The following is a 14,084-nucleotide window of genomic DNA, read 5'->3' as shown; positions in this document are numbered from 1 at the left end:
CTTTTCCAGTCCTCCGGCACACAATACCTATCTATATATTCTCTCTCATTACTTTCTGGAACTAAAAAGTGCTGCCAGCTAAAAGACACTTTGGTATGTGAACTGTACATGCTGACATCCCAATTCCCTAATCATTGGTGGAAAGGGCAGCATTTTTTCTATCTGACAAAGCAGAAGGCATTTTTACTTCCAATTCATTAAAAAACACAACATACAATTCCATATCCAAGTATTTTGAGAGAAGGAATTCATCATGCCATCAAGTGGTTTATTTCAATGTTTCCTTACTTTCACATTGCTTGTCTCAATTTCAGCTTCCATCCTTTGGATCCAGACATCTTTGCTTCAATCAAAGTACTGCCTCAACCAGACTTTTTTTCCCCCATATTGAGGTGTAGACTATAATCAAGTAACCTTTGACCCTTCTTCTGAAGAAATGAAATAGGTAAAGCTTAAGGCCAGTCTTCCTGCAATCTTCTCCAGACTGAAATCATTGTTGTATCAACACTTCCATATTTTCGGCATCTATTAGGAAATGGACACCAAAGCTGGAGACAGCACTTCAGTCATGTTCTAATTTAACAGGCAGAGCTAAGACTCCTCAGCCACCTCTTACATACATGCCCCAGTTTATACAAGTTTGCTGCGTCGCTCATCTCCCTGGAGAACATCTGTCCACACTTCCTTGGACACTTTCTTTAAGAAAGCAGACAAGACTCCAGAAAAACCTGCAGCCAAAACTCCTGAAAAGACTCCAGCCAAGAACCCTTAAAAAAGTCTAACCAAAAGCCATTCACAAATTCCAAAGTCACCTAAAAGAAGTCCTTTCAAATTAATGATTGCTATTTACAATACAAGTACATTAATGTAGCTATATTACTCATCTATAATTGATAAAGTACAAAATTCTGGGGTTTTTTTTTTGTTTGTTTTTTGTTTTTTTAGTGAAAATAGGGTATCAGGCCTTGGTTCAGGAACCAACCCCCCATTTATAACTGTTTCTTATGAGAAAACATTGTAACTTGGAACCAGTTTCGACTTAAGACACGGTGTTCAGGAACCAATTGTGTCGTAAGTCTGAGGACTGCCTAGACTTTTGTTTAACATTCTGATTAGTGAAGGTATTTGTATCACCTGCTGCAGTTAACAATCTCCACACTATGAAGTTTAGGAAGCCAAGTCAAAAATAAAAATTTATTGTCCAGGTTTCTTAATACAAGACTAAAATCTACATAATTATAATAAAGATATTTCCTTACAGATACTTTGATTAACAAATACTGTATGACATTAGAGAAAAAAAAGGAAGCATCATATTTTAAAGCAAATGTTTCTCCCACAATTTTGGGATAGACATGTCTAAAATTTGCTCAGTAAAAAAGTGTAAGTCACTGGGTAGTTAGTTATGTCCTTAGATTTTCCTTAAATTCGGTTTAAGAATTTTAGAATGATCTTAATTAGCCCCCCCCCCCCAAAACTGGATAACAATGTTCAGATTCCAGGTTCATAAAATTTTAACTAATAAAATGTAATCCACTTTGATTGGATTACATAGAACCAACAATGCAACTGGGTACAGATTTAAAAAGGGCTTCAATTGGAGCTGTAACTTGATGCCTTCTGTTCCACTGATTAAGAATACAGTTTTAAACCTCTACCTCTTGGGCAAATTTCTATTCAACTTCTAAATTTCAAGAACTAAATTGGTGAAAATAAAACTGCTTAAACATCCAAAAAGTTAAGAAAAACAAAGTGCCAACCGTAAATTGAAACGAAGTGCAGTTCAGTAACTAAGCACAGCAAACCAACCATAACTTGAAACTCAGAAGAAAATCTATGCATTTACAAAGTAAATGAAGAACAAATCTTCCCATACAACCTCATTAAAATTTTAAACACACTAGCATCAAGTGAAAAACACATGCAAACCCAAGTAGTAAAACCTGGAAAACTTCTAAAAATTGAAGACATTTGTTAAGCCCTTCAATTAAGAACAAACAACCTAGGAACAGATAACATGCAAATATTAACTTCAACTTGAAGTAACTTTTTCAAAAAGGTTACATAATTCTTTTTTACAGCAGATTGCTATATTGATCTTCAGTTTTCATTAACATCCCAAAATAATGAAGTACAGGCACTAAGTCTTCAGGTTCATTGGTCAAACACTTTTAAGTACTGCCCTACTTCTTCTGAAGTGATGAGCTTTCTTCTCCTGTAAAGATAAAGCATGAGGAAAATGAAAAAAAAAGTAAGTAAATAAATATATATTTTCAAATCTCTTAAAGTAGAGAAATAATTCTATACAACATTTAGCAGAATAAACTAATATGTGTTTCATGAAGCAGCATTTTAAGATTTTGCTCCTTAAAAAAAGAGATTGTTTAAAATTCAACATGACAAAAGCAAGCATTTACATAGGAATGTGTATCTGGTCAAGAATTTCTAAGGAAAGCTGAAAAGGACCCTATACAAAACTTCAGGAAATTGGTATTTATCTTCTGACTGAATGCTGAATTAAAGAATTTAAACAGATAAGCAAAGTACACAATTAAAAGGAAAAAAAGTCTCGAGTTTTCCCAAACAGTAGACACATGTGACCATGTATCACTATCAAAATACTTGAGCTGAAAGGAAAAAAAAATTAAGAAGTGATATCCATAACCAGTTTCACAAGGCTGTTTATTCCAAATATATTTTTGGTGGTAGCTTGTGTGCATTTCACAGCTGGAAAAAGCTGCTATTGTAACTCAAAGATATTGCATATTTAGAATAATCATTTTCTAGCTAAGGGAGTATAAAAAAAAAAAAAAAAAAATCTTAAAGTGCAGCCCATTTGACTTTTCAGCAGTATTTATTCTAGGTGGTATCTAAATAGCATAGTAATACCAATGCCACAAGCCAAGGCCAGAAGTAATGCCAAAGGTCAGTTATGGTACACAGGAAAGGGATACAACAACATGAAAGATCCCTAAAGAAAAGCAACTAACAGTTATACTAAGGGTATTTCTACATCACAACTGAAAGTGATAGAGCAGCACATCTAGACATACCCATATTATCTTTAATCTTGCTTACTAATACCAACAGTGAGAATACAGTAACTCAGACTTTCAAATGGACTAGCAACCCAAATATGTAGTCAGTGGCCAAGGGAAGTGTGTATAGTCTCTTTAACACCTTTTTCACTGCTAACGACACCAGAGCTGGCTAAATTAAAAATAATTCAGTTAGGCCTACATGTGCTGCAAGGCACCTGCCACATCCAGTGTAATCACCTTAAGCATTTGACAGAAATATGCTTCAGTCAACTCCAATACAATGCAATCTAAAAAAAGGTCAAAAATGTCTTTCTGATCATTTCCAAAGCTTTTCACATTTGTTCTAGCAGCTGAAAAACATTAAGCTCATCAGCATTGCTAAAATTTTATTCCATACCTTGAAGTAGTCTTCTTGTGATACAAGAGTGTTTCTCAGCCGGTTCTCCGAGTTAAACAGACAGGATATCATTGTTTGGATGCTTCGGTCCACAGACTTCTGAAACATGCATTTTCAGGAATGTCTCCAACAATACATCTTCTCTTATTTATTTCATTGCTAGTTATTTCTACAGATTGCATACTGAACCCTGACACAAATGTTCAGGATTACTGTCAACTGTCAGCCTTTACTGAACACACTGCAGTAAACAGAATTTACAGTCAAACATCCAGGTATTATATGCATGGCAGTTGTGTTCTTTCCACCTGCAAATTCTAAAATAACTTTGTGAATAGCTTTTGTATCTCATAGGAAGTGAATTTACAACATTATCTGAAGATATCATTCCCTCTGCAGCCTGTTCTACAACTGAAACATCACAGATCAGAATGTTCCATTTTGGATCAAGTAGATCTTTATATTTTTTATTGGTAATTGGATCAAAACAGCTCAGAAAACAGCTTCAATCCCACAAATAAAGGCAACAGTCCTTTCAATTGTTTAGAATATTTGAGACTAAAACACTTCTTACAAACTGAAGTGAAAAGCAATATGCAAGACTACCCAAAAATTTAGTCTCTACAAATGCTAGGACAGTAAGAATTCAGGGTATTATTATTATTATTATTTTTTTTAAGAGAAAGTTGCACTTGCATTTTGTAAATAATTCCTAGGACATTAAGTCTGGTGGCTAAACAAAGTTACATTTACTAAACTAAAGAATGTTGATTTATATACATCAGTTGATCTTGTATGGTTCACAACTGAACCAAAGCATTCTGGTATCTGAGAAAGTTAACACCCATCTCTTGCACATGGGAAACTGAGGCGCAGTGAACTGGTTCAGTGTTATACGTGGAACCAAGTCTACGGACTACCAGTCCTGTGCCATACCCTTCCCTGCAAATTGAGATATTGAATACAAGTCTCCAAAGTGAACACTTACCTTTTGCGGACTGTTTCCAGAGGACTGTGTAGGCTCTGGAACAGAACATTCTACTGGGATAATTTCTGGATCTACTTCACTGCAGTGGTAGCTCACTGAAGTATAAGCCTGCACAATATTAGAAATGCGTCTGTTAAGATGTGGAAGTGTGTGGGCAGAGGTTGATGGATGTGTATTTCCTACAAATCTTTACTACTTCTTGTCCAGCTCAGTAATATGGATCCCCAATCCTGGCTTAACAAGAAGCCAGAGCTCCCCCAACCCTGGTCATTTTCTGAAGAACTGGGGGAAAAGAAAGTGCCACACATGCTGACACACCTGCTCCAGTATTAAAATTGTTTTGTCAGAGTAGCATCAACTGCTCCCTCTCAATAAGATGTCTGTCCAACACATCAACTGAACACTCTGCAGTAATCTCTTAATATAAAAAGAATTTATAGTCACATGTCCAGAAGTTGCATGCAACCCATTTCTTTCCTTCTGCAAATTCTAAAACGAACTTTGGATCTCTGTGAATGCTCTCATCTTAAGAGCTGCAAGCACTGAATGACACTAATGCATTCTATCCTGTACTGCAGACAGTGAGGCTCTCACCATTTCCCAAAACTGGTGATTTTAGTAGAGGATAATCTGCCGTGTGGACCATCTTACCTTCTTTCCCACCCTCCTACCCACAGAAGTCAAGATTTATATGAAAAGTCCAAGAGCTGGAAGGGAACAGGGGGTTCCACTTCTTACTGTTATCAGAAAAAAGACTGGACTTGAGATGTTCTAGAGCTCAGGTTCTGCTGCGTGGATAGCACACAAGTTAAAGAACCAAAGGAGTCAAATCCTGGAGAGCCACTAAGCTTCCAGTTGACATTCCTACCCATGAATATCTGACTCACCAGGAGGCAAGAACACTTTTCTGGAATGCTTAAGTGCTAAAGAGATTTTCACCAATATGAAACAGTAATTTGGTAACAACCCAACCCAAACCCCTTTACAGCCATCAGGTCAGCCATCCCAGCTTGTTTACTCCAAGTTCAGACAAATTGGTTTCACCATTTGGGTGCAGACAGAAGTGACAATTTTCACCCAATCTGACCACAGAAAGCAGTCTATAGCCATGACCAAACAGCTTAAAAATGGCAGATTGAGTGAAAAATCTGATCCCTCATTGTACAAGGTACAAAAGAAACTTCAAATGTAGCGTCTTCTGTAACTTGCATCTGTGCTGCCCGTCAGCCTGTCGCGGTTTTCAGAATGGGGGGGGAGGAGAGGGAACAGAGGGAGTTCAGTCTGGGGATTTTTTAGACCCCCTGAAGGATGGGGCAGAATTATTGAAACATGACCTCCCTCTCCCTTCCCCACCCAAGGTGGGGGATCCAATTCACTGAACCCCAACTTTCAGCACTAGCTGGGGAGCCCCAAGAATAAGCTCCCTCTGCTGCCTTTTCCCCCTACCATTTTGAAAACAGTGAGTACTGGCAAAGACCTGTGGCTGTTGCTATGGGAACCTGGCTGCAGGCTCCAAGCCCACAGCTAGATTCCGCTTCCCCCTGGAAGTGACAGTGAACTTCTGTTTGGTCTGGGGGTAACCTTGCAACTTAGAATGCTTTGCAGAACACCAAGTTACAGCTCAGAGCTGCACTTCTGTCTGCACCCCTCATGTCTGAAAACAGTGTTTCAATTTCAGATGGTCCTAAGCATTATGCATGCAAGTAATACTTATAATAAAAATTACCATGCTTTTCTGATGGGAAATTCTGCAAGTCCAACACTGACAAGCTTACACTACATTCACTCTTATAGAATGTATTTGCTTACAAGCCAGTAGTTGGAGGAATTTTTTTTATTTCTTAACCATTTAATAGGCTGCTTAATAACATATTAAGTTTTAAATGAGCCTGCTACACAAGGGCAAGGACTTAGCTGCTTCCACATTTCCTTGACTGACAACACTGGTTCTGCTTATTCATTACAACGGAGGCAGATTTCCCTTCAGAAGTGTACATGAAAGTCTACCCCCTCTGCACTTATGTAAAAGCACTGTACCAGAGAAAGTTCATGTCTGATTCCAACTGGGCAGAAGCAAAAAATTATTCTACAGATCAATCCTAAAACATGGATTTGAAACAGATAAACTGCATGTGTCAGGCTGCACGAGATTCTGCTATTTTTTCCTTTTGTTAAAAGTAGACTTCCATCATTGAATTTAGAATTCTTTACTTCTATTCTTCCTCCCACTCTACTGGGGCCCCACTAAGTAAGTTTTAAAGACCATAAATAATATTCACAAAGAGAAACAAGTACTGGAACAATTCTATAATAATTAATCTACACTCAATTTAGGTATATTTACTCAGTAAAAATTGTCCATTACATTGTGACCAAATTATGTCAACCCTGATTATAAAACAGCCCCCACAATAATTAGTTTCTATATACAGAAAAATTATAAAGTTTCCCAGGCATAAATTAATTGTTGGAAGTTTGCCTTGAATTGCTCCCCCTCCTACTGCTACAGCAAGGAAAATAAGTCTGGGGCCTCAGGTAGCCCCTTGGCCCTCTGTAACTCCTTCCCCCTCTCCTTACTATCAGACCCTGCTCTCCCTGAGCACATGGATGTGAGCAACAAATTTGAAAAAAAGAGACTGAAATAAACACAGCTGCAGTCATTTGCATGTAGCACCCATAGACTTAGTTCATCCAGAATTAGTGCATTTTACCTTTTCTGAAACTGCTGCAAGTTTTAGCAGGGGTACTTCATAAACACACCTTTTAAATAGCACTCTGGACTAATATCATGCATAGTTTGTATTATGTATAAGGTACCAAAGACAAAAGGTTCATGATTTATGGTGCACTGGGCAGGACCCCAGCAACACCAACAGCATCTCAAGCCATGGTGACCCCACAGCTCAGCACTGCTCAGTATGCGCGTGTACTCCAAATACCCTCACCCCCATACCCCCTCCACCCCCCAAAGGGATCCACGTGCTAATTTAGGCCCCCCGACTCATGACTGGAAAAGGGTGTTCTTGTCAAGTCCGGGGATCCTCCAAAAATTGATATGCAGATAAAGTATACAGCAGCTTTATCTCATGAAGGGCAGGGCCACACTAATCATGTGACAGGCTGAGAGATGGATCCCAACAGAGGGATTCTGGGTGAATTGTTTAGGGCCCAATTTAGTTATGTTTGCCAGACATTTAAGGTTGATGAAGAAACAGGAATCATTGGAAGTGGAAAAGAAAGACATAACTCAGCTGTGGGAATGAAGGCAGTCAAGATGCATGTAATATACTGGAAAGGGGGGGGGGGGGGGAGAGAAGAAAGAGTCAGCACTGAGGGGGACCACGCTCAATGGGCACTGCCATACATCTTATTCAGATGGTTGGATGTTTGCCGGCAGTAGGGCCACTTACAGTTCCTGACTGACGCAGATTTGGAATTGATTTGGCTGATTTGGCTTAGAACACGAAAAAGTTCTCATAAAAAGATGGTCTGCACCTACCTCATGATACCTGGCAGGGGAAATACCATGACCACCAAGGTTCCTACTGGCTAGGGAAAACCATGAACATGGCAGAGGGTAGTACCCTGACTGAGGTAATAGTTAGCCGCTTCCCAGTTTCACTTCCAGTGGGAAGATTTCAGTTATACGGCAACTTTATGGACATGGGAGACTCCTCCCTAGTTTGTTCCTGTGGCCATACAGCTGAGGGCAAGCAAAGCTCAGGGGCATCCAAACCTCAAGCCTTCGGGCTTGGGCCCGCACATAGGGATACCAGCCAAAGGATTTGGAAGCATCTGAAGCCCAAGGCAGGGGTGGAGGATGCTTGCTGGTAGCAGGACCACATATGGATCTTGAATGACTCAAGAATTTGGAATCGATTTGGCTTGGAACACAAAAAAATTCCTTATAAAACAAGACCAAAAACCCACAAGACACCCACCAAAAAACCCAACCCTCCTGCCCCCACCCAAAAAAACCCCACCAAAAAACCCAAACTTCTGGTTGGTTCTCATTAGCATGTTTGACCAATATGGGACACGTTATTTTATTAGTTATGTTCAGTGTTGGTTGCATTTAAGCAAATTCATAGTTGGTTCCCATTACTGAGCACATGCTGCTTTTAGCAGCAATTCAAAGATAAGGCAATGTATTTTGAAAAGTTTTCTTGCATACAAGTGTAAAATGTGGAGTTCCCTGCCCCCCTCCCTCCCCACTGATGGAGGAGGCAGGAAAACATCTTCTATTCATGTAAATATGGTAAAATGTCAAAACCTTGAAGATTCTAGTGGAGAGAGTACGTCTACGGATTATACAATGACTGGGATTAAAAATATTGACAGTTTTGCTCCAGTGTCAAAGTCTCTATAAAAGAGAGAGAAAGTTAAGGATTCTCTCCTCTGTCTCATCTTACACAAACAATTGAGGAAGTCTCATTTCTTTGAGATTACTCATCTACCAATTATTTTCATGATTTGAATGAAGATCTACAGTTTACTTCATTCAAGAAGAAGTAGGTAACAATTGTACATTTCCCTCCCCCTTTATATGTCAATTCAAAGATGGACCTGCCACTAGGCAAAGCTCTTCTTCTATACATCTCAGAGAATTAAATTGTTATGAAACCTGGCTGCACTCGTCAGTTCCCTCCCTCATCGAGTGGTAGCCCAAGTGAGGTATTAAGAACCCTCATACATTCCCTGTGTTTTAATTAAAACAAATGAAAGGGAAGAATTTTTTGTTCTGCCAAGTAATCTTTGCATGAATTAAGTTTTATTAGGACAGGAAGCTTGCAAGTACATAATCCCATTAGTTAACAATAGTCTGACTCAGCCCAATGCACCAATACCCATAAATGCACCACATTTCTTACTGACCCGCTTATAAAGTGAAGTTCAATTTTGATTAGAAGTGTCGAACTGGCAAAATGTCTCACAGAAAGAAGTTAAAGTTGTGTGTGTTAAACACCATCACCTTACCGGAGGTATAACATAATTCCTTTGCTCCCCAGGAGGCCACTGTGGTTGAACCTTAAATAAATGTATTTAGAATTAGTCTTAAATTATCTTTTTCCTATGAGAGAATTACTTTGATAGGAACCATTTTTACTGTATAAATTTATTTTATAATCCCACTTTCATTATGTACCTCACACACACTAGCTTAGAATACATTAGCGAGCAATCTTTTCATGATATGCACAGTACCACACCAACATGGGATACACACTGCCACCTTCTTAGAAAACTAATAGATTTAGTAGCTGTAACATGTCTCAGCATGATGCTGCTACCTTGTGCCTCAAAAGGCGCACACAGATTTTTAGGGTATCCCACTTTGGGAATTACTGGCAGGCACTATAAATTAGTAAAGATTTAACTTCATCTGAACCAGGTTTGGGGACAGGGAGCCTGAAATCTGCCAGGGGCAGCAGTGTTTTCAGAATTAACTGAAGAGGCTACTTCAGTTGTAGTAGAGTTGGCCCATTTTCTGAAAGGAGGCATAGATTTATTTAATGACAGTATGTGGCTGATGCCAGAAGAGACTGACCAAATGTTTTATTTGGTTCTATGAATAAGCAGCACAATTTGCTAAGTTGACTTTATTCTACACATGGGTAACAAAAGGCTCCAAAACCATAAGATGAGCCCAAATGAAGCCACACATTGAGAAATTTACAATTAGTTTGTTTTTAAGTAAGTCAGACTCCAAACTGTAAAGAGTTTGTTAGCTCATCATGTCACTTCCTCTGTGGAATGAGATGCAAGGAGAACATGCCATTGCTTCTTGGATTTTACCAAACAGGCTTGCTGCAAGAAGACTATTTTAGGGGTGAAATGGTGTATAGTAGGGGTAGGTAACCCCCAGCACAGTTGCCAATGTGGAACGAAAAGACATTATGTTTAACACGTGTGCCTCGGGGCAGACAGTGGGGAAGTGGCCTGGGCTGCACTGCCACAACAAGGATTGGGCCCCTCACAGCTCCCCCACCACCTGCCCTGGCATGCCAGTATCTTACAAGTCAAGGTTGCAAGCATTCTTGGCACTCTGGCCAAAAACACTACTGGCCTCCCAGTGTACAGAGAGAATTTTCAGTTCTAGAAGATCTACCAGTACAATATTAAAAGGCCTAATTACATTCTGACAAGTCTATATGCTCCCCTCTATCTATTCACAGAATAGATCATGGAGGTATCTATGCTGTGGAAGAAAAGCTCTTCAACCCAGTTTAATCATCTGAACTAGACTACTTTAGAAACTAAACTATATTTCAAGTTTATGTCTAAATAAAGGCTAATGATACCAAGTACACCCCAACATCACTAAACACTGGTTAGTATCTGAAGTTTTTCAGGCAATTTCCAATAGTCCAACACAAAATCCATCATTTCATCTAACCTAACCAAGCTATTTAGCATGTATACACCAGAACTGTCAAACTCACTCCAGGCCATATTCAGACTGCAGGTGATCCTCCTGGGCTGCATCCACAGGGCTAGCAGTGACTGTAGTGGGTTTGGTGTTGGGCAGCAGTGTGGGTCTAGGAGCAGGTGGTGACATGGGGCACCTTTGGCAGTTGTGGGTTGGGGTGGAGTGGGCCTACAACATGGCTTGAATAGGGTTCACTAGGGTCACTTTCTTTAAAAAGCCTTCACCAAATATTATTACTTGAATACTTCAGTAAAATCTACTTTAAAAAACAAAAAAACAAAAAACACAAAAACACACACAAAACACAACCCAGTAAATGTAGGCCTTAACAAAAGCAGCTTTTTGGCTAAAAAGCAATAAGATGCCAAAATCCCAGCCACACACTAGTGATTTCTCATCCTGGGCACACTGCAGCTCCTATCCTGGGCAGTTATTAAGGTTACCCACCAATTTCTGGTACTAGATCACTGTTCTTAAAAGCAGCTGCCCTCTGCCAACAGAACATTTTTTTTTTTTTTTTTAAGTGTTTTCAATTGTTTGTCAGCAAAAGTTTCTGAACAATTATGTAACAATTATGGAGAAGGATTTCTGAACAGATGAATGTTACCAAATTTGCAGCTGTTTTAAAACAAAACATCTAAACAAAAAACAAGCAAAAAGCTTAATCTGTAGAAAGATTTAGGCAAGTTTGGGTCCAACATTTAGATGCATCAATTACTTTACCAAGACCTTTTGGAAAGATAAAAGTACCTGATAGTTGTAAGTTGGCTGGTATCCTACAGGAACCTGCTGCTGTATCAATAATGGTGGTGAGCCATAAGGGTAGGACTACAACAACAACACATAAATTAGGTAATGAACTTTAAATCTTGCTAGAGCAAGGGTCAACAACCAATGGACTGCAGGCTGGATTCAGCCCTGGAGACATTTGATCCAACCTACTGATCTGGTTGGGTTTCAGTGGCAATGACTGGCTGGGTCCCAGCAAGCACATGCCTCTTGACCTGAGCTAGGTTATTCTAGGCTGCAACCTGAAAGAGTTTGCCAACTACTGCTTTGGAGATTAAGTGTTAAAAAACAAAACAACAAAAAAAATAACAAAAAACCAAACCCAAATCCAAGCAAATCCAACTAAAGAAAACTTTAGCTCTTCCTACAGGACTTAAATGTTCCATTTTCAAAGAGAACTTCAGTACTTGGGGGGGGGGGCGCAATTATTTCCGCTAGAGGGCTGCTTAATGAGTTTTGGTGAGCTGTCAAGGGCCACCCCACCATTTGGCAGGTGCACTGCCCCCTGTTACCATCTTGGGACCAGAAGCCTTGCCCCTGAGCCCCTGACCTTTGCCACCAGAAGTCCTTCCCCTTGCCCCCAGAAATACTCCCTTTGGTAAGGGGGTTTGCCGTCTTGGAACTAGAAAAAAAAAGTGTACACTAAAAATCAAAAACTTTGACAATAAAGTATTTTTAGTATTTTTCTCCTGATTTGTGTGGGTTTGTGTTGTGTATATAGAGGTGGATTGCACAATAGCTCAAAATGAGGTCTTACTCTTGTATGTTGTAAGGGAGTGTGGAGGGGTGCAGGGATGTATGGATGTGGGGATGTGAGTGTGTGGAGGGGGAGAGTGGTTATGTGCATGTAGCAGCGAGTGGAGTTCCCCCCAGAGGCACGCAGGTGTGTAATTGTGTCTGGGGGAGGGTGGGGTGTGCATGGGAGCCCCCTGTGCCCACTCCCCTGAGATGGTCAGTCCCCACCCTGCAACAGCGTGGAGCCCATGCACCCTGCAGAGCCTCCCAGCCACTGCTAGCAACGCACAGCCCATGTGCCCTATGCCCACTCCGTAATCACCTCTGTGGAGCAAGTCAGCTGGAACCCAGGCACAGCCCTGACCCAGCTCACCCCACGCCACCTGGCTGTGGCATGTCCTGCAACCCCCTGGGTTTACAGTGCAACTGGGGTAGCTCTGCACTACCACCGCTGCCCCGTGAGGCAGCAGTAATGGTAGAGACACAGGGCAGCCCTGTAAGGGCTCCAGAAGGCTACAGCAGGGAGCTGCCAGCAGAGGGATGGGAAAGGGCTGCTTTCTCTCCCCACCCTCCACACTGAGCAGCAGCTTTTGTCCACCACCACTGCTTCTGAGACTGCGTGGATGAGCCCAGAGCAGGCATGTAGCATGCAGGGACAGGACTGCAGTGTGGGGGGAAAGCAGCCCATCCCACTCCTGGCAGTTCTCTACTGCAGCTGCCCAGAGCCTGCACAGGGCTGCCCTGCATCTATGCCACCATCACTGCCACCTCCAGGCTGCCCCATGGGACTGCGGTGGCAGCGCAGAGTATACACAGGGCAGCCCTGCATGGGCTATGGGCAGCTGCTGGCAGCAGGAGTGAGAGGGGCTGCTTTTACCCGGTGCTGAGCAACAGCTTTTGTCCAGCGCTGCTACTGCTGCACCTGGGCAGGCGAACTCGGAGCAGGGTCAGGGCTGTGCAGCACGGGTCTCCGTTGCTATCACAGGGTTGGGGCTGGTGGTGGTCACAGCCAGAAGGAGCTGCCTGCCACCTGGACTCCCTAGAAAAGGCAGTCCAGCTATGGAGCCACCCCAGTCCTGCTGCGTGCCCGGGGGCAGTAGGACATGCCACGGCTGGATTATGCTGGGCCATGGGACCAAGACACCCGCTGCAGGACGGACAAACACCTACAGGCCATTTTTGCCCACCCCTCACCTGCGAGTCTCACTATCAACTGGTGTTACACAAAGTGACTATATCACTTTTGAAAATTTTATGCCAGGTAAATTTAGTATGCCCCTAAAAAAACAACCCAACAACAACAACAAAAAAACCACACAAAACAAAAATAAACAAGCCCCAAGTATTAATTTACTTAGAATATTTTTCTGGGAAGAAACTTAAAATTACTTTGAGCTATTTCAGAAACATTCTGGCTTCTAACAGAAGAGTTTAAATTCTCTCAAAAGGATATTTGAAGTTCCAGGCAGATGAGCTAGCATAAGCGTCTACTCAATCAAGTCTTTTTTTTAGGTTTGTTTTTTTTGTTTGTTTTGTTTTTTTTGTTTTTTTGGTTGTTTTTTTTTTTTTAATTAAAAGGGAGAGAGAGTTTGCCGTTTTTAAATAATGAATACTTACCTCAATTTTCAAGTTAAGAGATTCCATAATGTTTATTTCTGGTTTGTTACAAATGAAATATCTGGTTTGACATTAAGTGGAACCATG

At 40.9% G+C, this 14,084-nt stretch overlaps 1 protein-coding gene across 2 annotated transcripts in view; it reads right to left on the bottom strand.

Annotated features, from left to right (window-relative positions):
• Window positions 1–1,175: 1,175 nt before the first annotated feature.
• Window positions 1,176–14,084, bottom strand: part of DAZL (deleted in azoospermia like) — a 30,544-nt gene continuing 17,635 nt past the window's right edge. The window contains exons 7-11 of one of the 2 annotated variants that reach the window (XM_025198970.1): window positions 11,607–11,684; window positions 9,404–9,454; window positions 4,427–4,534; window positions 3,439–3,534; window positions 1,176–2,215 (exon numbers count right to left, since the gene is read on the bottom strand). In XM_025198970.1, the coding sequence (XP_025054755.1) occupies window positions 2,162–2,215; window positions 3,439–3,534; window positions 4,427–4,534; window positions 9,404–9,454; window positions 11,607–11,684 (387 nt within the window). In that variant the 3' untranslated portion in view covers window positions 1,176–2,161. Of the gene's footprint in view, window positions 2,216–3,438; window positions 3,538–4,426; window positions 4,535–9,403; window positions 9,455–11,606; window positions 11,685–14,084 lie in introns of both variants that reach the window. The other variant, XM_006019571.3, reaches the window with a different exon arrangement.

Source organism: Alligator sinensis, unplaced genomic scaffold, assembly GCF_000455745.1.
Source record: "Alligator sinensis unplaced genomic scaffold, ASM45574v1 scaffold29_1, whole genome shotgun sequence".
In the NCBI taxonomy this organism is placed as follows: domain Eukaryota; kingdom Metazoa; phylum Chordata; order Crocodylia; family Alligatoridae; genus Alligator; species Alligator sinensis.
The sequence above is the reverse complement of the archived record's forward strand: the minus strand, read 5'-3'. Positions and strand labels throughout refer to the sequence as shown.